The sequence below is a fragment of the Pan troglodytes genome, chromosome 5 (genome assembly GCF_028858775.2).
Source record: "Pan troglodytes isolate AG18354 chromosome 5, NHGRI_mPanTro3-v2.0_pri, whole genome shotgun sequence".
Classification (NCBI taxonomy): Eukaryota; Metazoa; Chordata; class Mammalia; order Primates; family Hominidae; genus Pan; species Pan troglodytes.
Window position 1 is genome coordinate 40,902,102 of NC_072403.2, and position 26,400 is coordinate 40,928,501.

The following is a 26,400-nucleotide window of genomic DNA, read 5'->3' on the forward strand; positions in this document are numbered from 1 at the left end:
CTGCCTAAGCTCACTAGGTGCCTACAAATGACAATTTATCTGGCAGTCTGTTCTTGGCTGTCCTGATTTAAACAGGCAAGAAGCCATTGTAAACTCAGCTGAAATGTTGTGGTTTGTGTAAATGTTCTGGTTCCTTTCCTTTCCACTTTGGATCTAGTTATTTTCAACAGAACTTCCCCCAAAAGCATGGAAGAGCCTTATATCCGTTATGCAGTGGGCATACAGTCCTGGTTTTGCAGCTTGGGCCCTCTGTACTGGGCCAAAGGACAGTGAGGAGTGCCGTGGAACTTGGGTGCAGTGGCAGAGGACTGGCATCCCATCTTCACACTGTACTTCAAGGGTGGAGATCTCCCAGCCTCAAGGTCGTAGGCTGTTTCTGTGTCCTTGGAGGGAATATATAGCTTAACCTCCATATCTAACTGTTTGTAGAAATCTAGGCAAAGCTAACCCTAGAAATGGAATGTTTATACCTTAGGGATTTTGTATTTTTAAAATTATAATACCTGAATCTAGGTGAAATTTTAAAGGTACCAAAGACTATATAGTGAAAAATAAGTCTTCCAGATTTTCAGTTCTTCTCCCTGGTGTTTTGAATATCCTTCCAGAAATATTCTCTGCATGTAGAAGCATTTCTGACATGTTAAGCATTTTTCTTTTTAAAAGACAAAATGGTGCTGTCTCATGTGTACTGCTTTGAACCTTGCTTTTTTCATGTAATAGTAATTTTTTGAAAATCATTCTAATTAAGTACATGAAGTTTTCTTTTTTATTGTTCATAATATTCCATGGTGTGCATATACTATCATTTATTTTTGTTTCTTGTAGGTGGACATTCTACATGTTACCAAGCTTTTACTGATTAAAGCATTGCTGCAATGCAAATCCTTGTACAGAGTCATTGTAAGATGTTTCTAGAAGCTGAACAGCTGTGTGAAAGAGTTTGTGCGTGTTAAATTTACTTTCCTACCCACAACATGTAAACACCTTATCAACATGAGGGTGGTCAGCCTTTTAGTCTCTTTTTGGTTAACAGATTGGTAATGTTATCTTATCTTGGGTTAGTTTTAAAGTGTGTTTCTTATTATGAGTGACATTGGCATCTCTTTATATGTTTACAAAACACTACTTTCTATATTCCTTTTCTCTTTTTTTTTAAAATGTTGTTATTGAATTGATCTCTTTGTTACTAATTTGTAGAAGCTCTTTGTATTTGAGAAAAATTAGCCCTTTATCTATGATATGATTTGTCTTTTGGCCTTGTGGTATTTTTATGTTTTTTTTTAACATGTGGAAATTTAGAATTTTTATGTAGTTGAATCTATCAATCTTGAATGACTTCTGCTTTTTTTTTTTTTTTTTTTTTTTTTTTTGAGACAGTCTTGCTCTGTCACCCCGGCTGGAGTGCAGTGGCACAAACTTGGTTCACTGCAACCTCCATCTCCTGGGTTCAAGCTGTTCTCCTGCCTCAGCCTCCTGAGTAGCTGGGATTACAGGCACCTGCCACCACGCCCAGCTAATCTTTGTATTTTTAGTAGAGACGAGGTTTCACCATATTAGGCCAGGCTGGTCTGGAACTCCTGACCTCAGGTGATCCACCCACCTGGGCCTCCCAAATTGCTGGGATTACAGGCATGAGCCACGGCGCCCAGTCGACTTCTGCATTTTGTATCCCAGTTAAGAAGACTTTCCTTACTCTAAGATTACAAATATATGTATATTATTTGTATATATACATTATATATATTATTACATATACATATATTATATAATTACATATATAATATATACTTATATGTAATATACAAATATATATTATTTGATTACAAATCTTTTTTTTATATATATAGTTACACATTCTATATATATACACACACACAAACACATAATTTCCTCCTGATATTTTATGGTTTCATTTTTCAGGTATAAATCTTTGTTTCTTCGGAATTCATTTTGCTATGAGGAGTGCTAGACATCCTGTTGATTTTTAGCAACAATTTGATCTAGCCCACTATTTGATTCAGTTTTCCTGGTGATGAAACTAAAGCTTTGAGAGCTGAAATGACTTGCCTACGGTCTTAGGGTTGATAAATGCGGGAAACCAGTTGCAACTACATCTTCTAAGGATCGTATTTAGAATATAGGTGAGCTAAACCTTTATTTCAGCATTAATTAGCAGTTACTTTTCATTTCCTCTTGTTTCAACCCAAATTATTGCAGCTTTATCTTACTTTTTCCCTCTAACTGCAGACAAAAATATTTGTCTTTGTGTATGAAGGAAAGCAACTTACGAAAGGAGTCTCCTGGGAGAAGCATGTGTTTCCTTTTTTACCGTAATATTAAGACTCAAAGCATTTCTTCCCTTTACTGCTCTCTAAGATGGGGGGCTGTTAGGTTTTTCTTTTGTGACTTGAAAAGTGAGGTGATGATTTCTGGCAAATTCTAAAATTTGGAATTTGGAAGGAATCCTAGTTACCATGTAGTCCAGCTCCCTTATGAACAAAGTCACTTCTGTGTTGTCTAAAAGTGACCTTCTTTACTACCGTACTTGACTGGTTTAAAAATAACAATAGTAACTAACTAAATAAATAAAAATGATCTTCCAACTTTTGCTTGTAAACCACAAGTAACCCCCTCTACCATCCACAGTTACGTCTATGAAATAATGAAAAATCCTTTCTCATATCCAGCTAAAATCTGTGACTTCCACCCCATCAATTCTGGTTTTACCTTCTTGGTAGGTCATGCATGCAGTCCTCCATAATAGTTGTTCAGATATTTGAAGCTGCAATTATGTCCTCCCACCCTCAAACCTTCTCGTTTCCTTGCCAGGCAGGCACGCCAGTTTCTTCTCTCTCACCTCAAATGGCTTATTTTCAAACTGCTTTTGTCCTGGCCCTTCGGTGAACATCCTCTTGAAATCGTATGACATTGTTACAGATGCTTGTACATAATGTACATTGCATGGTACACTATGATGAGATTTACGTGTTGCAGGCCACCTGATAATGCTTCATCAAGGGGTTTGATGCGCATCTTAGTCTCCTGAAAACTTAAGGGTTCAATCTGTCAGTGAGCCCAAGTCAAAGACAGTGTGCACAATGCTTCCAGAGGTACCACACCTCCATCAGGAGGCCATACAGAAAGCGGTTCTGTGGAGTGGAGGTGTTTGTTGCCTTTTAAAGCTTTATCCTGTGATTTCTGCCCTGGAGATACAGCTCAGCCTCTTCCCTGTTGTGCTCTTTTGGCAAAATCAATGTAGCTTTTCCCCATGTCCCATCACATAACAGTGACTCTACCTACTCTCCACCTAACAGCATAATGGCCTGCTCTGGGCCCATGAGACTTGCTCAGGCATTTTTTAGCAGCTACATGACTCACTATGACCTTAATTTGCAGGTAAAGATGCTTTTGTACCAATTTTTCGTTTGAAATCAATAGGACAGATAAGGCCTGAGAAAGCCTATGTTGTCTAAATGACCCTGAGCCAGGCCTTGTAAAGGGTCACTCAAGTCCCCTTGTGCTCTTGACCAGAACCCTTCCTCCTCCTCCCCATTTTGTGCCAGTCGCCAGGGTTTCCTTCCAAAATCTCTCTCCTCCATTCACACTCATGTATCTGGGATCCTCAGCAGCCACCACCTCAGTATCTCCCTGCTTGCCTCTGGGCTTCTCTAGCTCGTCTTACTTGTGGCTGCCTTACCATGTTCCTCAAATATTTTGTGTTATCCTCCCTTGACTAAAAACATCCTTGCTTCCCTATTGCTATGGTTCAGAGTCCAGACTCCTTAGCCTGGAGTGCATGATTCACCAGAGAATGAGCCCATGGCACAGCCTCTATAACTGGCCTTCTCTTTCATCTCATACCCTATTTTTCCAGCTCAGTTAATTCCTATACTCACTGTTTTCCCCTACACGTTGGTTTATACTATTCTCCCTACTTGGGTGGCTTTCTCCATTTCTTTTTGTTGAAATTCCACTCTTCATTAGAGGCTTAGTCACTCATTCACCACACTGATGGAGAGCCTACTGTGTGCTTAGGCTGGGCATACAGAAATGAAATTGTAAACAAACATGCAGCTTTTGAGGGACTTAGACCCTAAAGGGAGAGATAGATATTAAGCAAGTACAAATAAAAATATTACCACAAATGAAAATAAGTGCTCTTGAAGAAAAGGAGCAGAGTGCTGGGCAAGGTGTGGGAGGTGAGGTGAGGCCCCATTAGATGGACTGGCCATGAGGCCTCTCTGCAGTCAGGCTTAGGGAGACTGAAGGAGCTCAGTAGCCCAGTAAACAGTGTTGGGGCTCAGGAGAGGATGAGGTCAAGTCTCTGTCTGCCATAAAACCTGCCCCCTTGCACTTTGAGCTTGACAGGTCTTTCCATCAGCAGCTCTTTCCGCAGGCACTACATGCTTTGCTGCTCTTGTTTGTGTGTGTGGCCCTTCTCCCCAGTCAGATGAGAGACCTTTCCAGAGTAGTAATCACAGTTCATTTTTACAAGCCCTGCGGCTCCCCAGCCCCAAACGGGTGCTTAGAAATGCAAGTCCTTGATTAAGGGCCTCAGAAGGATGTGGGATGTCCTGAGTCCTTAAAATGCCATGTTTTCCCCCAAAGAACTCAAGGTGTGGATTGCTAAAGACTTGCTGTGCTTGGGCATAGATAGGTATCTGTTTTTCTTCTTCTTGAGGGAGATATAATAATTAAGCCCTTCTCCTTCACCTCACCCTTAAATTTGGAATTTTCTTTTCTTTTTCTTTCTCTAGTAATAAGGTAGAGCCCTTGCCACAACTGAGAGATTCTAAAGCATATTCAGAATAATTTGCTTCACAGATGTGAGCACAGAAATTTACAGATTTTGGGAGATGTATACTGAATGTCTTATGACTTTCTCACTTAATAAATTAATCCTCCCTCACCCATTTTTTAAAGGTAAAAATATTTCACTAAAACAAGCTGGTTTGGAAAGGGGGAGATGAATTTGGCATTTAAATGTCAAATATGTTTTAAGCTAACTTCATTCACTGCCCGTTCCTGCCTCCATACATAGTTAACATTTATAAAGAATGCAAATAGAATCCCCCTTGATAATGTCACATTGGTGTTAACAGTCTTTCTGCTTCTAAGTATCATATACGTAAGTCAAGAACAGAAATAGTTTGGACAGTTCTTGGCCCCTATTATTCCAAATTAGATTGAAAGAAGAAAAGAACCAAACCAGATATGGTATATTTCTGTTAAAATATCAGCTCCTGCTCAGGTAGCTCCATATGTTCCCACAGGTCTCCAGAAGGACTTGCTGCAGCAGAGCAAAGCAGAACTAAGCAAATCCTCAGCTGGGTTCATGTGCTTACAGCCATTACGGGCTTTACAGGCACTTAATAGAGCAGAGAGTTCACATCTCAGACATGTATGATGCTGGTGGAATTCATTTGGTTAAAGAAAAATTTTTCCAAGGCCCATTTTTTAAGAATCAAAAATATTACTGCTGATCCCCAAATAAGGTCTTTGATGAGTCTCTCCTGTTGGGGTATTAACCTAGGGGTCTGGCCATGCTCCAGTTCAGATAACGCTGTTTCTCTGTACTAAATTCTTCCTGAAGGTTCAATTAGATTTTGGCCTTCTTTCATCTTGGGCAACAACTCAAGAACTGCCCATTTCTAAGGCAGGAGCTTAGTGATGGATGCATTTGTTTCACCGCTGACAAAGATTGCAATGTAAAATCTGCCAGCCCCTTGAGGATGGAAACAGAGATTGATCTCAATGAAGAACGAGTCTATTGGTCCTCATGCAGAGATGCATTAATGTCTCTCTGTGCTCTGGAAGGGGTTCACTTCCCCAGGTGGACCTGAGCAGGCTGGATGTTGCAGCCTGTTCAGCGGCAGGATCGGGCCCTGTTCCTGGAAGAGAGCTCCACTAAGGTACTTGTTAGAAGTCATCAGTGGTGTTAACACTCAGGTTCCTTTGGTCGGTGGTTCCACAAAGCAACATTTACTCAGCACCTACTATTGCCAGGCTTTCAACTGCTGTATGTGGCATTATGAGAACATAATGTTGCAGGTTTAGGTTTGCTGTGCCCTTTTTACCAGGGGTGTGTCTGTGTGTCTGCTGATGAATTTCTTAGAGGTATATTAGTTTGCTACCTTGGTACCTTTTGCCACTTAGTTTTGCTTTCTCCTTTTCAAGGAGCAGCATATGTGTGTTTGTTTCATTGCAGTGATCCACTGCAAATTGTGTATAAGCTTTTGTGGGTGGTTTTCTATTTTGACATCACCATAAGTGTTTTGGTTCTTTTTCTTGAATGTTTGTTCTCTGTCTGGAGTCAAACCCGAGACAGACTTGGAAAGTGAATAGTGTGGGATCAGCTATCCCACAGTCACTAGCCCCAGCCTTGTTTTTCAGGGACACCCTAAGTGGCATTGGGGAAGGCAAGTGGACCTGCAGGGCACTCATTGATGTTAGTCAGAGCATCTGAAACAAGAAATTACAAGATTCCTGGGTCTAGACCTGGCTTGTGGAAAGTTCTGTCTGCATCTGGGGAGCACCATGTACCCTTGTCAAATTTGTGGCTGTGCCTTTTAGTTTAGTTTAGACAGTGCCTCTCACTTACATTAATTAAAAGATATTTTTAAGCCTTTGTAGTCTTGGTATTACTCAGGCTAGTATCATTGCATCATTTGCTAAATTTTATGTAATAAGGTAATTGTGTCTACATTTCTTCACTGTTGTGCTAGAAAAGGAAATGAAACATCATAAATCTGAAGTACGCTTGGTCAGAGGCAGTCAGATCTACAAAAGTGAGGCCGAAGAGAGGAAGCCTGAGCCGAGTGATGATTGATCCCTGTGACATCACAGAAGGACAAATGGGCTAAGGACAGACTTGATCACGAATCCTGGCATCCTGAGCCAAAACCCAGATGCAAAAACTTAAAGGGGATATTTTACAAAAAGCGAGGGAAACAGCTCACTTGACACTGGTGGCGATAGCCTGTGGGACTCATTACCCGCGAGTAAGTGGGAAATGTTGGCTTGGGAACGGCCTCGCCCTGAGTAACAGGAAGAAAGGCAGGAAGAAAGGCGTTGGCTGGCCTCCCTGGAGCCCTCTTCTCAGCTGCACTGCCAGTGGCTGAGCAGGCTGGCCGGACCGTGCACTTTACTTTATCAGCAGGTATTTACTAGGTGCCAATTATGTGTCAAGCTTGGTGCTAGGTGCTGGGTGCAGGGGGTAGAGTTAAAGGACACAATTCCTTCTCTTAGGAAGTTTCCTTGAAGGAAGTTGAGAGGCTCCTGAATTCTATCTAAAGAGGGCTTAAGAGCAGCCATCTGGTTGAAGTAGGGGCTGGGGGCTCATCTGAATGGTGTGCTTCACTGTTTGGCTTTGTTTTACCTGTTTTATGTCTTAGATCAACAAAAAGAATTTTCTAAAATACACTTCTATTTATATCTTAAATAAGAATAAGAAAACATTAGTTGTTTATATGTAAAAGCATTTTATTTTTATTGGTGTTGGCTTGGCAGGAGGCTATTGAGCTTATAGGTGGGTAAATGTGCCCCACCCTCTGGGTACCCCTCTTGACATGGCCATTGCTGGCCTCTGTTTCCACCCTCATGTCACATTGACACATGGGTCTTAGGGTAGATGTTTGTTTTGAGTTCTACCTCAAGGCTGGCTGCAAACTGCTCAGAGGTTGCCAACCTGGGTGAGTCAGGAATCAGCCTCACTTCTCAGTTCCACAGTTGATTTATTAGTCATCCCTGGATATCAGTTTGTCTTTCTGTTAAATAGAATAAAACAAGAGTGTTTCCTGCCGGTTTCCTGTGGAGTGTGGCAGGCCAGTGCTTGTTGGCTTCATTCAGAAACCAGGCCTTTTGGAAATACAGAGCAATGTCCTCAGTGACTGCCCTTCACAGGTGGCTGCCCCACCTCTCTCCGCTTGCCTCCTGCTTTACATTCAGAGCAGGAAAGCTGTTAGCACAAGGTTCATTTAAAACCCCAGTTGAGGAGGTTATCATAGCATCCTTAATTCTAGTGAATGGCTCTAGTTTTCCCTTCAGCAGTTGGAGTGATTAAATGTCATAATATATCAGGGGAGTACCAATTATGAACATGGATTTCATGCTGGGTGCTTTTACATTCTTTGATTGGTGTTGGGCATAGTACTAACTTACCTTGGCAGCACCTTTAATTGTGGCATTCATGAACTGAATTGGACTCTGAGCAGCTGGAAGGGTCTGGGGCTGAGGACTGCTGCCAGGGCTTCACCTGCCCTGTCACAGTTGGCCTGATGGGGCATCTAGGATCTTACGTTTGACTTCATGCTGCCCAGGCAACTAGGCAGAATATTTTTGCTTTGAGCTGAGATGCTGCGTTGGTTTTCATTGTAAAACATCAGAGGCAGAATGTTCCCTAAGTGTGAGTTCTCTCATTACAGGTTAGGAAACTGAGCCCATTAAGGATGTGACCTACTCAGAGTCTCACGAGACCTTTGACAGCGCCCAAACCTCTGCTGCATAGCAACATCTTTGGCGCAGACTGGGTACTTGATACCCACTTGTTGAATAAATGAGCAAACCCAGGTCTCTCGAGATTTGTTTAACAGTTATGTTAACTTTTTTTTGGTTTAAACTGTCAACATACCAAATCTGGTTTTGGTTCAGTGACTGATCTAAAATATTAGAAGATTCTGCCAGTTTTCTAGAAACAGTACACAGACTGGTCAGCCTTCATGTTGCTAATGCTAAGTGGCAAGTTTAACCCTGTAGTTCCTTCTTTCTCTCATATGTGGTGCCTTACAGCAGTGGTTCTCAAAGGGCAATTGCAGACCAGCAGCATCACCCGTCCCTAGGAACTTTCTAGAAATGCAAATTCTTCCCTCCTCCCCCAGACCTTCTGAATTAGAAACTCTGGGGCTGGGCCCCGGTAATGTTTTTACAGGCTCCTCAGGTGGTTCTCAGGCACGCTGAGGTTTGAGAACCAAGGCTGAAGAGCCAGGTCCTAACAGTGTTCCCTCTATTCGTGAACAGACTATGCATGTGAGCACACAGTTATGAACACGCAAGAACCAGGCATGGGATTACATAACACTAGCAATCAAATAAAATGTAATGCAAGTTTTATCTGACATATTTAATATATACATGGTAGTTCTCGTGCCATTGGTAATTAGGCAAATGAAAAGCAGGTCATATAAATGGCTATAATGAATATTACCTAGGCAAATCAAGTTTTTATAGTTTTTCCCTATTAGCTTTTTAGTATCTGCTAGCAGCCATTACTGTTGGTGACTTCCCTAATTACACAGATGTACATTCTTCAGACACTCACAGAGATACACTCACTTATATTTGAAATTCTGGCTCAAATTTCCCAATTGTTAGGATTCCCTGTGACCACCTATCTCTGGCTGAGTTTTAAAATCTCAAAAGCAGGATTTAAATGCAAATAGCTTATTTGGGAGGTGATCCCAGGAGGCACTGGTAGGGGAGTGGGGGAGTGAGAAAGAAAGGAAACCAATAAAGGATTTGTTACCCAGCAGGTTACCCCTTGGGCTGTGGCCTGCTGGGGAACTCTGGGAGACTCAAATTTACTTTAGATCAAGGGAGCTGGGGTATTTATCTACCACTTCCAGTCAGTCTGGGTGAGGGCTACTCACCTAGTGGGAGTAGGGGCAGGACGTTAATTCCCTCTCGCTTTCAGTCTACCCAGTGTACAGGTCTAGAGGGCTCTGGCAGCCTAAGAGAATCCTCAGTCACAGGTGCTTGCAGTTGGAAACTGGCAGATGGGAGGGTTTAGAAATGACAAATGCCTACTGTCTGCTTTACCACCCATTAGTGGCACAGGAAGGGTTTTCCCTGGGGTCCCGGTTCTGGAGGGAACATGGGCAGGCAACTCAGGGGCTGAGAGCAGCTGCCAAGGATGGTGGTAAGAGAAGGGAGAGGGTACTGTGAAAATAGACTCTGGGTCTCAGAGTCTGGGCCAGGGAGAGGGCACGATGGAGTGAATGAAAAATCCTGGGGCACATAGATGGCTGGCGTCAGGTCTCTTTGTCTCTCGGGGAGGGGAAAAGGAAAGCAGAGGGTTCTGGGCACTGGTAAGAGTAGTAGAAGGCAGAAGAGAAACTTAAATTTCTTGCCAGCCTGTGCCTTTCCTCTAACTCCAACCCGTACCCCCATCTTGTCCTACTGTTGTTTTCCATTTTCTCTAGGCTAAGAGAACTGTCAGAAGCCCATCAGTCTGGGAAGAAAGGGAGCTTTATGCCTGGCCTCCTTGTGGGTGGGTCCGCTGGCACATTGTTTGCATGCCACAGTGGTGAAGATGGGGAAACTGGAACTTTGCATTCTTACTGAGATAGTCCTCAATACAGTTTCGACCGGTCTACAATGAAAGGAGAGAGTTAAGGGCAGTGAAGAGTGCTGTGATAGTGCTGATGGTATTTGATTGCCAACCATCTTTATTCTGATTATGTTCATTCTTTCCCTTTTTTTAATTTTATTTTTTTTAGAGACAGGGCCCCACTCTGTTGCCCAGGCTGGAGTGCAATGGTGTGACAACAGCTCACTATAGCCTCAAACTCCTGGGCTGAAGTGATCCTTCTGCCTCAGCCTCCCCAATAGGTAGGACTATAGGCGTGCGCCACCATGCGCGGCTGTTTTTGTTTTTGTTTTTTTGTAGAGACAGGGTCTCGCTGTATTGCCCAGGCTGGTCTTGAACTCCTGGACTCAAGAGGTCTTCCTGCCTCAGCCTCCCAAAGCACTGGGATTACAGGCATGAGCCATGGCACCTGGCCACTTTTCCTTTTTCTGTGCTTCAGTTGTTCTTTCTTTTATAAAACAAAGGGATAGTTTTCATGTTGATTGTTAAATGTTTGTCTTTATTAAACTTATTTTGAAATAATTATAGATTCACAGGAAGTTGTAGAAATAGTCCAGAGAGGTCCTTTTTTTAGTACCCCTCACCTAGTTCTGCCCATGGTAATATATTATTTAACTCTAATACAATACCAAAACCAGGCGATTGACCGTGGAACAATCCACACATCCACACACCTTATTCACATTTCACCAGTTTTGCATGTATGTGTGTGTGTGGGGGGGGGGGTTATATGCATTTTTATCATGTGTAAGTTCATGTGATCACCACCACAATCAACATGCAGAACTATTCTGTCACCACAAAGATCTCCCTCATACTTTTTTTTTTTTTTTTTTTTTTGAGATGGAGTTTCGCTCTTGTTGCCCAGGCTGGAGTGCAGTGGCATGATCTCGGCTCACTGCAACCTCCGCCTCCTGGGTTCAAGCGATTCTCCTGTCTCAGCCTCCTGAGTAGCTGGGTTACATGCATGCGCCACCACACCTGGCTGATTTTGTATTTTTAGTAGAGATGTGGTTTCTCCATGTTGGTCAGGCTGGTCTTGAACTCCCGAACTCAGGTGATCCGCCCACCTCAGCCTCCCAAAGTGCTTGGATTACAGGCGTGAGCCATCACGCCCGGCCCATTCTGTTAATTTTTAAAGTCATTTGCCTTGATAAAAAGTTGACAGCTTTATAACATTTCTGTTCGTCCCAGTTAGGAAGGAAAATGGCTCACACACTTAACAAATTAAGGGGCTACTGCCACGTGCGTCCCTGTTGAAGTGGGACAGCACAGTGCTCTGCACAGAAGCCATTCTCCTGAAAGAGGCAAGTGTGTGTTTCTGCCCAGGGCTGTAGAGAAGGAAGGGTGAGAAAGGTCATTTTTCCCAGGTCTTTTTCCTTCAGTGCTCAGCCCTCGAGAGGCCTAAGTCATATATTAGGCAGCTCAGGCTTCTGTAACAAAATACCATAGATTGAGTGGCTTAAACAACAGATGTTTATTTCTCATAGTTCTAGAGGCTGGGAAGTCCAAGATCATGGTGCCAGCCAGCATGGCCCCTGACAAGGACCCTCTTCCTGGCTTAGAAACGGCTGCCTTCTCACTATATTCTCACATGGCAGAATATATGTATCTCCCTCTTCTTATAAACCCTACCCTCATGAATTCCTCTAACCCTAATTACCTCTCAAAGGCCCCATCTCCAGATACCTTCATAGTGGGGGTGAGGGCCTCAGCATATGAAATTTGAGGGAACAGAACTCAGGCCATAGAAGGTATCTTCATCAAGGGCTGCTCCATATTCTGCCACCTCCTCAGTTGCAAAATCAGCAGGGTATCTTGGTAGAGAGGCAACAAGAAAGGTTTAGGCCCTATATTGCTAGCCTTGTTACCTTGGTTAAACTATTTAGCCCCTCCGAGCCTGAGTTTTCTCACCTGCAAAATTGAGAGATTCATGTGGATAATGTCTGAGGCCCTGCTTGCTGAATCTGCAGCTGCCTGCCTCCTGTGGCCCTCGTCTTCCTTTCCTCCATTTCCACTGACTTGGTGGTGAGAGCCCAAGGGCCAAGTTTGTTGATCCCTGTACCAGCTGTTCTCACTTATTCCCACTTCTGGGGGCAAAGGAAAAAAGAGGAGTTTGAGATTTTGAACTTCACAGTTTTGACCAGAGCCATCCTGTTTATTTTCAGCTGTGTAGAAGCATATTTGAGATTCTGATGCTTGTGCCTGCCTACACACAGACACACATGGCCTGAGCACAAAAGTATTTGAGAAAAACAAGGCTCTTATTGATCATTTCCTTCAGTCTCAGACTCTCTCTACACCAGTTCACTTATTACCCAAGCATCTGATTCTACAAGAGGCAGAATTTTCGAAGATGAGATTCCTATGCCCTGGCTGACAGTGGAGCTTTGAAGCCCAGCCTGGGACCCTCTGGCCTTTAGCCAGGGACCCTTTGGGGTCCCAGTAAGCTTCCCCTTCACCCCTTTCTTCTCTCCCATAGACCTCAGGGATTGGCCCACCTGTCCAGGTGCCTGCCTCCACTGTGTCTTCCCTCTTCCCTCGTATCCCAGAACTCTGGGGAAGGAATAATGTTTTCCAGTGTCTCCCCAGTTTTGCTGTGTTTGAAATAAGCACACAATCCCCTTTTAAGATTTTATTGCATGTTAAAACAAAAATGGGAAACTGAGAGGTTTGCGGAAAGTAGCCAATAAATAGCCAACAATGGGGATGTTATAAAGTTATGAGAAATACTAAAAATAACGTTGTCCTGGGTCTTGGTCAAACATTAACAAACTAGCTCTTTCCTTGGCTCCTCTGACCGCCTTCTCTCTAGATATTGTCTTGAGGTTGTAGCTTCCACTCCTTTTCTGAAGAGCCCTACCTCCTAGCACATACACAAAGCCCCTAGAGAACAGTTGCTGGCAGCAATCAATGCTTACAAAACAGCTGAGACTGGTGGGCTGTGATCGCTCTGGAATCTTCTTGCAGGCTGAGATTGGAGATGGCCTTTGAATTGTGGGCAGCTCGGGGATCTCCCACTGCAAAGGTCTCACAAAGTGGAGAGGATTGCATGACCATCTTTTCTGCCTTTCCTCTCCCTTCATGCCACTTTTCTTGATGTCTTTCCTGAGAAAATTTGTACACTCCATAATTGCAACTTGCAAGACTCACTTGCCAACAAACCCAAGGGTGTAAGTCCACAGGGCCTTTCCTGGAATAGGCACTCTTCACTGGCCTGTTTTGAAAAGGCTGTGTTCTTCCTAGTAATCCCATGGGGTTGTACACTTTAACCTGACATTTAGCCCCCAGCTGTTGCATGTTGCTGCCCATATAGGCAATGGATTTTCTCAGGAGCCCTCACACTACCAGCCCAACAAGAAGCCGGGGCTTGTTGCTCTCTGCCTGCCAGCACCACCGCTTCTTCAGATGCTGAGCTCTTCTGTGGCCTCCCATTTTCCTGCCAGCCAGAGGGAGGTGACCAGTCTGAACTTTGGTTCCAGAACCTATTGGGCTACTTTGAGGACATCAAGTTGTGTTCCTGTCCACTTGGCTGAGGAAAAAAGACAGAAACCTATATGGTTTAGGAATACTGACATAGATGGTAGATTAAAGAAAAGCCAGAGGATAATAACATTTAATTCAGGATGGTGGTGGCCTCAGAGGAGCAGAGAAATGGGGGGAAGTGATCCCAGGAAGGGCATTTTCTATTTCTTAAACCAGGTAGTAGGCATGTGAATGGGTCATTTATTATTGTTGTTGAAATCACAATACTATAAAATATGTTCTTTGGAATTTAAGAAACATTTCATTTTTTTAAAGAGGAAAGAACACAGTTCCTTGTTGTTGAGGTCAGCATGGGGCTGATGTAAGAGAATATCGACACAGGAACTTAGCAGTAAGGCAGTGAGGACGCAGTTGGAGGAATTTCAGGTGGGAAGATGCCACACATTTGCTGGGTTAGCCACCATGTCTCCCCCCTCTCATTTTCTCTTCAGGAAAAGTCTCAGATCCAAGAAAGATGTATGTCCTAAACAAATCCCTCCCTAAGAATCAGTTAAGGTGTAACCACTTTTAAAAGCTCTTTGTCTGTTTTTCCACTGGGTGTTGACTGAGCCCACCCAGTGCTTAGTACCTGGTAGGAGCACTAGTGAGAAATACAAAAGAAGCTGAAGAGGCGTGTCCATGTGTCTAAAGACCGGGAGCCATCCTCGGACCTTATGTATGTGTGAGCAGGTTTGCATCAGTGTGGTACAGCCAGGCTGCCTCTGCTGCAAGAATTCTAAAGCAGAAACCCTAGATGCAATCAGTCCACAAAGGGTGCCGGCAGGGCACCAGTGCTCATCAGTGCTTGTTATGTGCCAGCCACCCTCCCTGTGTCATCGCATCCTCCCCACACCGTCCTGCGAAGCAGGCATTAGCATCCCTGTTTACAGGTGAGGGTTACATAGGAAACTGAAAATAATTATCTTCCATGTATCTTTCCTTCCCGTGGAGTGTTTCTAATGTATCCTCCATGGTTATATTTGGGGGACATAAGGTTGCCATTTCCATAATTAATTGTCTGTGATGGGGTTGTGGGTGGGGCAGGGCACGCATTGGTTCCTAGCTCAGACATTTTCTTTTGGATGACCTTGGATGCCCTTGAGCCTCAGAATATGTCTGCGAGACTTGGAGGATTCCCCCTGCTTTTGCCTTCGTGCCTTACGGTCTGTCAGGGTAGGTAGGAGGACTGTGTTGGGGAGAAGGGTCTTAGTTAACTGAGTGACCCTCTGTCTCTGTGTACTCAGCTTGAGAACTGGGTGGGCTAGGGGCAGTTTCTTTTCACCCCTTGCCATATGCAGATGAATAGAAGCTGGAAATTTGACTTGCGTGAGGTAACCTGAGTTGACAGTGAGAGCCCATGACTTGCTAATGCCTGTGATCTGTAACCCAGAGATCATGGCCTGGCTAGTTGGCCCTGGACAGAGGCAGTGATCAATAATGTGTAAGGCATTGTTCAAACAGGAACCTTGATGAGGAAGAAAGAAGGGCTGAAAATTTCAGGAGTCACCTGGGGTGGTTTACCAGCCTGCAGGGGAGAGACTTTTAGGAAAACGCAGCCAGAGAGGGGTTCTGTGTCTCTGGGAGTTGACTTATTTGATGGTGAAGGTGGTTTGAGAGTTTCTGCGGTCATAGCGGCTATCTTGTTTATGAGGCACTGCTGCCAGTTCCTCCAGAGGCTTTCCACATGTGCCATTGTTCCAGTAGAAGCCTCTTACATGGCCACTTGGGATGAGGGTTGTTTGGTTTGGTTAATTACAAAACCAAAGGAGGAAGTCATTTTTTAAAAAGAATCAAACAATTTAACCCCAATGGATAGATGTGCACCCTTTTGATGTGGATCTGGGCCCTTTCTTCCAATATAGATCTACTAATTTGGAGTTCTCTGCCTTCCTTTTATTACATGAACCACATCTATAAAACACCATTGACTAAAATTTCCAGTTTGTTTCTTAAAAGTAAAGCCAGAATTTGACCACTTGTGAAGCAATCTGAGTATAGATTTCTTTTGGAATTTTTTACAACTTACTTCCCTAACCACCCTTAATTCAAGAGCACATTTTAAAAAATGATCTCATTATTGAGTCTCTTCGAAGTACTTACTTGGTTGTCACAGAAAGGTTCTTTTACACTGGTTCCATAATTTATGTAATGTTTAATTAAATTTTCTATTTTCATCAACAAATATAACCATCCTAAGCAGTTTTGGAAATGACCCCAGCTGACTCTTGGTAAGGCTAACACTGAGTGTGTGGAAGCAGAAGACCATGGGTGTGCGGGAGCAAGCCTGCCCAGTGTGGACATAGCCGTCCGCTGGCATCACTTACTGAGGGACAGGGTGGCATGCGGTTAGCTCGCTGGCAGATCACTTAAGCGGAGGTCAATAACAGGCTTGCCAGGTAGGTGTCGTTATCCCTGTTACAGATGACCAAGCGGAGGTGTGGGAAGAACAAGTTCCTTGCTCACAGCCGCGTTGCTGAAAGCGGCAAAGCTGATTCCACAGTCTCAGGCATTTCACTACCTGCAGACCCTGCCCTGTGGGAGCCAGTTCTGTCTGAGGTGAGGGAGTAGAGGCAGGCCCACGGCCTGCATGAGAAGGAGCAGGCCTGAGTTGAGACCCTGTTCCCTCGCCTCACTTTGGTATTGTCTTGGATCCTCCGGTTTGCTTCGCGCCCCAAGAGCTGCCTTGTAGAAAGGCATCACTCCCTCACATAAAACGTTTTGTCCTGAATGGAGAAGCTGCCTCCAGCTGAGTGTCCAGGAAGTGAGCTATTGTTCACACAACATGTTCTAAACGTTCTCTGCCAGAAGGAAGCCCTTTCCCTCTGGTGTATCTTTTAAAACAAAACAACAAAAAACAAAGGAACCTGGGTTTTGATTAACTTGTTTTTTAGATAGAATTTTGTTTATTTTGGAACCAGATGAATGTGAATGGCAAGTACAAGCCCTGTCTAATCGCTGTAAACTGAAACGTGCAAGGGAGGAGGGTGGTGTGGACTATTTGCCTGGCATCTGTGGTTTTACGAGGACTACAGATGTTTCCCAGTGTAAGTAAGGCTGGCATCTGGTCAAGTTACAGAGGGAAACAGGCACGGTATCTCCTGCTATGGCCCTGGGAAATGGCAGGGACTAAAATCCCCCAGCAACAGAGGCAGACAGGCATTGCTTTTGGAGGAGGAACAGATCTCACCATCCATGCTTACAGCAGCAAGAACCTTGCATTTTAGGATGATGTCACTCAGGGAATGAATGAATTACACCAAAACTGTGTCTTTTCGGCAATGCACAGCTTGCTCAGACTTGTGTCATAATAAATTAACTCCTCATTAGAGCCCTGCCTTGAAAGCAAGGCTGCACTCAGACCTCTTATACATTGTCTCAGATCTTTACAGCAGGCCTCTGTTGATAGGTGCATTTTGTGTTTGAGGAAACTGAATCTTAAGGAAGAGAAGTCAGGTCATTTGTCCATAGCAATGATCCCATGAGTGACGACTTTTTTTCACCTTATAGAAGAGGAAGTTGGAAGTCAACAAAGTTAAATGACTTGTCCAAGGTTCCACAACTAATTAGGTGGCAGAACCAGAACTTGAACTCAAGTTTTTAATTCATAAGTCCTTGTTCTTTCCACCCCTACACACTGCCTTTCCAATGTTCTCGATCCAGTACCTTCGAAATCCTATGCTGAGCTTTCATAGAGTGAAAGCGAGGCTTGAAACAAGCTGGACACCATGAATTAGGTGGATAATGAATTGAGCAGTGCCCACATATGGCTAGTGCTGTGACCCACGGTCGTTATTTTGATTTTCTCATGTTTGCTTTTCTCTTCTTTAAAGTGGGAAGAATGCTAGCTCCCCACCAGGGTGCTTGTGAGGAGGGACTGGATCACCAGGAGGGCAGTCAGCTAGTGCCTAGTGCAGTGAGGACCCCACTGAAAGAACCCAGCCCAGGACCTAACACCCTGCAAGTCTTGAGTTTTCACATTGTTGAACAAAAGTGCTTTCAGGGTCGGTGGTCGACCTTGCTGTGAGCACATGAATTCTATTTTCAGGAAAGATGAATGAGCCTTCAATGTAGTTCACACAGCTTTCACATACTCCAGAATTTTGAAGGTGTATTTGATTTTATAATTTTATTTGATTTCGGGAGACAGAGGATACAAACATATTCTACTAGCTAAGTATTCTAATGTGCTGCTTATCATGCTAAAGGAACTCACAGATGTAGGGATCCATTTATTTTGACCCTGATTAATATGAGCCAGTTTCCCAGGGTGTACTCATCCTGGGAACACTGATAATTGAGTTTTCAGATTGTCAAGACTGGGGTTAGCCTGGGTTCCAGAATAGAGAAAGCCACACCACAACACAGAAGCTGTGCTGAGAGCCCTTCACCCAGAAGGCTTTGTGACAGGGAATAATGGTGCCATCGACTTTCCCACATTCCTTTCTCTTTGTTTCCTTCGCCTCTCGGGCATGTCTTTGCTTATTAGCATGTTGAACAGAGTTCATCACAAATGAAACTCAGACCAGTGTTAATCTTACAATTTATTATCCTCTAAAAGATCTGATCCTGAAAGATTTTTCCAGTATTTCGGTATGAGACTTTTCAAACTACAGAAAACTTGAAAGACTTGAGTAGTGAATCCCTGAATATCCACCACGTAGGGCATGGATTCTATAATTAGCATTTTGCTGTACGTGCTTTATTGCATGTATCCATCTGTCTACCCCTCAGTGCACTTAGCAATCATGTTATTTTTTTGATGCATTTCAAAGTAAGTTGCAGACATCAGTACTCTCATCCCCGAACACTTTAACGTGTATATGATTAACTAGAGTTCGATGTTTGTTTATAGTTATTTGGGGGTGGGGGGGGTAAAATTTATACAAAGTGAAATCCATTAAGTCTGTTATTCCATGAGTTTTGATAAATACGTACATTTGTCTAACCCAAATTCCTATCAAGATACTGAACATTACTGTCACTCCCAGAAAGTTCCCTAGTGCCTTCCTTAGCCAGCCAGTCCTCACCCAGCCTCTTCTGGTAGTTTTCCACTCTAAATTTTGCCTATTCTAGAACTTCATATAAATGGAATCACTGCAGCATGTGCTCTTTTGTATGTCTTATCTGAAAGGTTTTAACTAGTGCTTTAAACTGAAGTCTAGGGACTCTGTCAACTTCATTTATCCACCTTCTTCCTGTTTCGCAAGTTCAGAGGTAATTAGGAGTGGTAAACTGCAGGAAATCTCAAGGCAGCTGATGGATCCTGATAGTGTATTTGTATTAAGTATGTATGTATGTATGTATTTTTAAACCTTAAGTATATATAATTTGGTACTCAGAATCCTACATTTGACCACCCTGATATTATAAGACAGGTGTTCCCCTGTAGAATCTGAGGAGCTAAGACCCCTTTCCCTGGCCACACTGCTAAGGAAATTGATTCTGAGTAGAAGTTTAGGATGTTTTCTTTCGCCTGGTTTTATCCACAGCCAGACCAGCAGTGTGCTGTAATGACATTCAGATTGTGAAAGAACCAGACCGAGAGACAGTTACTTGGAGGCTGGTGGGGGTGCCCGAAGGACCAACTGGCAGATTAACCAGTGTTTTTAGGTAACTGCAGGCTTTCTGAGGTTTGTGTACTTCCTCCTCGCCCCTCCCCACCATGCCAAAAAATAAGCCTGCTCCTGGGTGAAAAGTAGATTGTGTACATTGAACTAGAACCCAAATACATAATCCTCATTAATCTTTTAGATTCTTGTCCCACTTATTAAAGCCAGTACTTGGCATATAACCCAGAGTTATGTGGCAAGCAATAATAAAGTTAATTGGAATCTAGGTCTCCCAACTTTTTTATTCTTTCAGCAGTTTCTTGGCGCTTTGAGTAAAAGATTACTTTTACAGTAGGCTGTTCTGGTATGAGAAGGTCATTTGGCAAGTATTGGTTCCATGTATTTCCTTCACGTCATGTCAAATCAGGGCCATGTATTTCCTCCCGGTCATGTTCATGTCATGTCCATGTATTTCCTTTCTGTCAAGTTGCAGATGTGGGCCTAAGCCCTGACCTCTGAGTCAGGGAAAGGGCCAGCTGGTAGTTGCGGGGTGTGAGGTGCTTTTGGGGAGCAAGACCCAATATCAGCAACCCAAGAGGTATAGGAAAGACAAAAATGAGGGGGCAGGTGGGAGGTTAGAGCCTTAGACCACGCTCTGGAAGCCAGAGCTCCGTGGCTTTCCTCTCTCCACCAGCCTAGCCTGGTTCAAAGACAAAAGGCAGGCTTTAATTGGAGCCTTTGTCAGGGAAGACGGACAAAGCACTTTTGAAACAAAACAGCTCTGTTGTCTCTCAGCCTAGTAGGAAAAGGGGAGTTGAAAAAGAAGGTGACGATGTAAAGGGGATTGAAGTAGGGGGACACAGCAATTAACATGGTAACAACCCGAATGCCCCACAGTAAGACACAGCTGAAGTGGAGACTGAGCCCGCTCTGTGGAAAAGGGAGTTCCTCATTGTTAGCCGCCATGTCTGGTCGCCTCGGCAAGGACAGCCCTGAGCCCGCTGGCAGATAGTTACTCATTCCCTGCCATGCGCCTTTCCCCTCCCCCACCCCATTCTGCCTCCCTCTCCTAAAAGCAGTTGACAAGGTTAGAAAATCAGGACAAATAATTTACTTGAATCCATCTTTGTTTTCCTGAGGCCATGCGCAATTCAGTCTGGGAGGAGAAGGAAAAAAAAAATCACCCAGACCCTGGCCAGTGACCCTCTTTCAGATGTGGAATCAAAGCCCACTCTAGGCTGAGAGGCTGTCTGCTGCTAAGAGGCAGAAGACAGAGATGGTGATGAATTCTTATGTGGTTTCTGGGCCTGAGAGTGCAGCTGTCAGCAGTCTTTAGGGTTCTTTGCGCAGCCTAAGGAACTGATTTTGACGTCAGCAGTCGCCTGATGGGATCGGCACAGAGCATCTGGTGAGGCTGAGGAGGCTGCGGCTCAGTCGCTCAGCCTCCGGCTCCTGGGAAGGGGGAGCACTGTCCAAGCAAGGCCATCGAGCCAGAGGAGAGGGTCTGCCACTTTGCCCCCCTGCAGCAGGAAGCAGGTTCGGCTGCCAGTGGCACCTGCGAAAGTGAGAGCAGTGCCCTCTGTGGGCAGTTTGGGAGTGCCCATGGAGGAGAGCTTCAGTTTCCTCACATGAAAAGTAGGATAATAAGTTTGCTTGGCTGTGAGTCGAGGCTCTACAGGATTGCTCAGAGAAGGGATCAGCTGAAAGTTGTGGAGTGTGAGGTGCTTTGGGGGAGTGCCAACCTTGTGCCAGCAACTCAGAGAGTCAGAAAAACGTAAAAATGAGGAGGGAAAGGGAGTTAGAGAATTCAGACTGGTCCAGAAGGGAGAGTGTTGGCTGCCTTTCCCCCTTCCCCTGTTAGTGTAAAAGTGACCAGTGTATTAGCGATAGCTAACAAACATTTGTCATCGAACACCACCAGTGTGCTAGCTGTGTACAAGGCATATGGTGGGATCTAAAGAAAACAGCGTGGCGCAGGGTCCTTACCCTGAATGGTTCTTTAGTGTCTCTGGGACACACCATAAAACAGTTAATCAGGGAAGTAATCCTGCAAAGCAGAAGTTGTTTCTGGGCCAATAAGGTCATCAGTGCCGAGTGGAAGAGGTGAGGTGGAAGTTGTCTCCCACCCCGTGGCTCAGGCCTAAGGAGACTGATGTGTGTTTTCCAACTGGCAGGGGGGTCCTAGGGCACCAACAGCTCCCAGGCAGCAGGAAGGGTGTTAGGAGGGAATGTCTGATGTCAGGAGCCAACTCAGTTATAGAAACTTCTCTCGTGCTCCCATTTACACCAAAGGAAAGTAAAAGGAAAGTGATTCCTTTCCCATCCTCCTCTACATGGGGCCCCAACGAAAGACATGTTGACCAGACTGATTCCTGCTCTCCTGATATTTGGCCCCATGTCGTAGCCCTGCACACAGCCGTGACTTGTACTGCCTCCTGAAAGGGAGCCAAGTTACACCAAAGCTTGAGGTCCGCCTGTGCCCAACACACTTCCTGGCACACAGAAGACCCATCAAAACTCTTTCTTTCCCCTCCTTCAACTCCCAGTATTTATTAAAAAGCTAGGTGTCATCTGCATGGCTCTGCCGCCTGGTGATGGGGGATGGAGACCTCTCCATACAGAGCTCCACCTCCCATCCCCACCCCGTGGGCAGCCAGAATCCTGTGGTCTAAACAAGCAGATGTCAGATGGCCTGAGCAGCAGTATCTCCAGTGTTTGTTTTTGTTCTTGTTTTCAGCCATATGGGGAATACATTTTACACAGCCCTGGCAGGGAAAAATAGTCTAAACAGAGTCGTCCTGAAAACTTTTTGAAAATGGAGTATTTCCAAGCATTTTTTGAAGACAAGAGTTCGTTATGGTGATAACTTTCAAGTCCTTATATTAACAAACACGAGTATAAGTTTTCAGTCAGTTCACGTGAAGTGCACTAATAAGGAAGCATGGCCATTTCTCATCTCTCTCCAAAAATGTCACTCATCCAAAACCACAGAAAAAGAGGAGAACACTAAATGGTGCCCGTCCATTACACTTAACCTGCCTCTTCCCCTGAAATGCAGACCATTTCTGGGAAAGCTGCCTGTTCAGATTTTTTTTTAATTTAAAGCTGGGAGGTTAAACTGCATGAAGTGTATAGATCAGAATGATATCTGCTGTGTCTGAACGCTCTTCTTTGTGTAGATTGAAATGATCTTATTTCCTCTCTGCTGGTTCTGGGCCATGAGGGTGAGTCTGAGGCAAGGAGAGAAGATGAGCTCCGGCTCCTCCCCATCTCCACAGCTCAGGCTGAGGGCTTGGGCAGACCACAGCTCCAGACACTCTGTGGTGCCAGGGTGGGGACCTGCCAATCTCTGCCCAAACAGGACCTCTTTGCTGCCATGTCCCTCCTGGCCCTGAGCTTCCACCAAGACAGGTTCCAGTTGCTGAGGAAGGAGTCGAGGGTTACAGGCTGTGAGTCCACTGCCGAGGACCCTGAGTTTTTCTGGAACTAGAACCAGCTCAGCTTGACTTAGCCATGGCAGTTCACAGAACAATAGAACAACTTCCTAGCCTGGGCAAAATCGTCCTGAGAGCATCCATTAGCATTTCCCAGCCGGTCTGCAGTCTGGAACACCTCACATGGATACCCGGGTTTATGGGTCAGGCACCTGTAACCCCAGTGCTTTGGGAGGCTGACGCGGGAGGATCCCCTGAGCCCAGGAGTTCAAGGTTTCAGTGAGCCATGATTGCGCCACTGCACTCCAGCCTGGGTGACAGAGCGAGACCATGTCTCAAAAAAAAAAAAAAAAGAAAAGAAAAGAAACCTGGGCTTCTGCTGGCCTATGTCAGTTGACTAGTGGGTGACTCCTGGGGCAAGCAGGAAAGAGCAGAGCGGAGAAGCAGCGAGGGTGCTCAACTCTGTTCACTCTGATGCCAAAAGGCCCTTCGGCAAAATTTCACAAATTGTACCACCAAGGGATGCTGATTGGACAGGCCAGCTGGGGCTTCGGATGTTAAGTGATTATGGTGATAATGAAATATATAATATGACTTTATTTCAAAGGATACCCTGGAGTCACCCCACCATTTCAGCCCTTTCCTTCCCCAGCACGCTGCATGGCCGTGGAGAACAGCTTTTCCAGTGCAGACTCTAAAGAAATGGAAACTACACTTTGGTTCATTCACAGATTCATTCAATAGGTTGTCTATTTACCATGTGCCAGGCCCAGCGGGTGACAAGGCAAATAAAATACGCTTGATGCCAACCCTCATTGGTGTCTACAGTGTTAAGCTCTGCATGTGAGTAGAATAGAATGCGGGAGAGGCAACTGGGAGATGGGTAAGGGAGACTTTTCTCTGAATAACATTTTGTATCTTTTGAATTTTGAATCGTGAATGTATCAAAAAATAAGTGTAAGTAAAAATATTTTTACAACTTTAAAAATAGGTTTTACTGGACTGGAGCACTCAGAGGACAACAGAGCGGAAGTGGAAAGCAAACTAACCTTTTATTGAGCATTTACTGTGAGCTAGACCTTCAGCCAGGTGCTTTATGTACATGATATCTTTTAATCCACACAACCCTGGACAAAGGCAGTATCATCCTCATTTTTATCCATTTTAAATGGAAGCTTGCCAGGTATGGTGGCTCACACCTGTAGTCCCAGCACTTTGGGAGGCCAAGGCAGGAAGATCACTTGAGCCCAGGAGTTTGAAACCAGCCCAGGCAACATAGTGAGACCTTATCTCTACAAAAAAGAAAAAATAGCCAGGTACAGTGGCTCATGCCTATGATCCTAGCACTCTGGGAGGCCAAAGTGCACAGATCACTTGAGTCCAACAGTTTGAGACCAGCCTGGACAACATGATGAAACCCTGCCTTTACAAAAAATAACAAAAAAAATTAGCCAGCTGTGGTGTTGCACGCCTGTAGTCCCAGCTACTAGGGAGGCTGAGGTGGGTGGATCACTTGAGCTCAGGAGGTCAAGGTTTCAGTGAGCCGTGATCACACCACTGCACTCCAGCCTGGGCAACACAGCAAGACCCTGCCTCCAAAAAAAATAAAAATTAAAAAAAATAGCAAGGCATGGTGGCACCTACCTGTCGTCGTCGTCTTAGCTATTCAGGAGTCTTAGCTATTCAGTGGGAGGGTCGCTTGAGTCCAGGAGTTTGAGAGCAGCCTGGACAACATAACAAGACCTCTTCTCTGTTTAAAAAAAAAAAAAAAAAAAAAAGAATAATAAAAATAAAAATAAATGGAAGCTTTGGGAGGTCTGGGGAGTTTCCCTTGTATCATGCTGCCCCTGCTGAAGGAGGCAGCACTTGAAACAGACATGGCCAGAGAAAGAGACGGGGGTGGAGGGAGGCGTTTTCTTCAAGGGGCAGAGCCAGCCTGCTCTGACACTATCCTTCCTCCCTGTGCCTCTGGGCTGCTGGGGCCAGTGTTTAGAGACACACCCTCAGTTTGCTGCAGGGGTCAGATTTGTTTCCCTCTGCCTTGCTGAGCTCAGGGAAGGAGCTTGCAGTCTGGTTAACAGGCAGTCAGGTGACAGCCTGAGCCAGCAGTCGATTCTGTGGCTGGAGGAAGATACCTCCCAGAGCCCCCAGCTGCCCGAGGAGAGGTGGCACCTGCTCTGTGCTCTTCTGCTGGGTGTCAGATGCACGGCTTTGTCTGCCAGCTGAAGGCTGGCTGGAGAATTGTTTTTCCAATTGTCTGACCCAGGCTCCTTACTTGCACTTAGAGGAAAAAGCATCCAAGCCCTGGTACAAAAGGTCCTCTTTTCATTCCTTTGGAAAAAGAGCAGTGAATGAGCTCATTATCACTGCAACCCAAAAAGGAGGAGGAGGGGAAGAAGAGAAGGTGGCTGCTCCCCACTGCCTAGTTCTGCCCCTGGCCAGGTTTCCTGGGGAAGGGGGCCTGGATCTGGCCCATAGTGGCCAAGGCCAGATGGCTGGGACAGGTGGTCCATACTGGGGGCAGTGCTGGAGCCATTGGATGCTTTGAAACTAGCTTTCTCTGCTGTGGTCCAGAAGAGGGACAGGTGTCTGTGCCCCATCTCATCTCCTGAACGCAGAGCTCTATCCAGGACTGCTGGACTCCAAGAAGCAAAAGGCCTTCCATTTGGGCCTAAGTGCCTGCCTCACCTTTCCTTCCCAGAGGTTTCTGTATGCAGGCACTCTAGAAATCATCCTCACTCCCCAGAGCTTGTGGTCATACAGTATCAGTTATCTGTTGAATGCTTATGATTTGCCAGGCACTACCCTAGGCACTCAGGGTAGCATGGAACAAAGCCAGCAAAGTCTTCACTCTCATGGAATTGAAATTCTAGCGTGAGCAATGAAATGGCCAGGTCTGGCCTGTGGTTGCAGCCACTCCCCAGTCTCTGCTGGTCTGGGAGAACTGCTGGGGAGTGACATTGAGATGCCTTGAAAGGGAGGCTCTTCAGTATTTCTAGCAGCTAAGCCCAGACTGTCACCATCTCACTCCCTTCAGAGCAGTACATCGGACCCTGTGGGCTGGGGCCAGAGAAGGCCTCTCTTAGACCTGAGCAGCAGAGTCCTGATACCTTGCAGGCTGGTGCTGGTCCTGGGAAGCATCTGAAAGAGACCTGGAGGTCAGCCCCCACTGGCGCTGTGGTGAGCTGGTAAGGTTTACCCCAAGCCTGACTGCCTCTCCTCTTTGTTCTTTCTTCCATTTCAGATTGAGAAAATCATGAGTTCTATTGGAGAAGGGATTGACTTTTCTCAGGAACGGCAGAAGATCTCAGGTACCGTACTAAGTGGCCATTTTCCCCACAGAAACTGGCAGTCTGGCTCTTTTCTGGCTCAGGCTTTCCTCTAACACAGAAGACAGACATTCAGTGGGTGGGAGAGGTCAGCTTCAGACCACGTCATGCTCCTATAATTCAGTCTCCAATACCTAGACAGCCCCATCTTGCTGTTATTTTTAGAGCCATGACTCCTTTTACATATGGGAGGGGAAAAG

General features: G+C 45.0%; 1 protein-coding gene across 11 annotated transcripts in view; it reads left to right on the forward strand.

Moving 5' to 3' along the window:
* The window catches only part of ANKS1A (ankyrin repeat and sterile alpha motif domain containing 1A), a 202,741-nt gene that overhangs the window by 139,304 nt on the left and 37,037 nt on the right, over positions 1 to 26,400 (forward strand). For all 11 annotated transcript variants that reach the window (XM_518420.8, XM_024357155.3, XM_063812380.1 and 8 more), the window contains one exon: positions 26,116 to 26,182. In XM_518420.8, coding sequence (XP_518420.3) covers positions 26,116 to 26,182 — 67 coding nt within the window. The remainder of the gene's footprint in view (positions 1 to 26,115; positions 26,183 to 26,400) is intronic.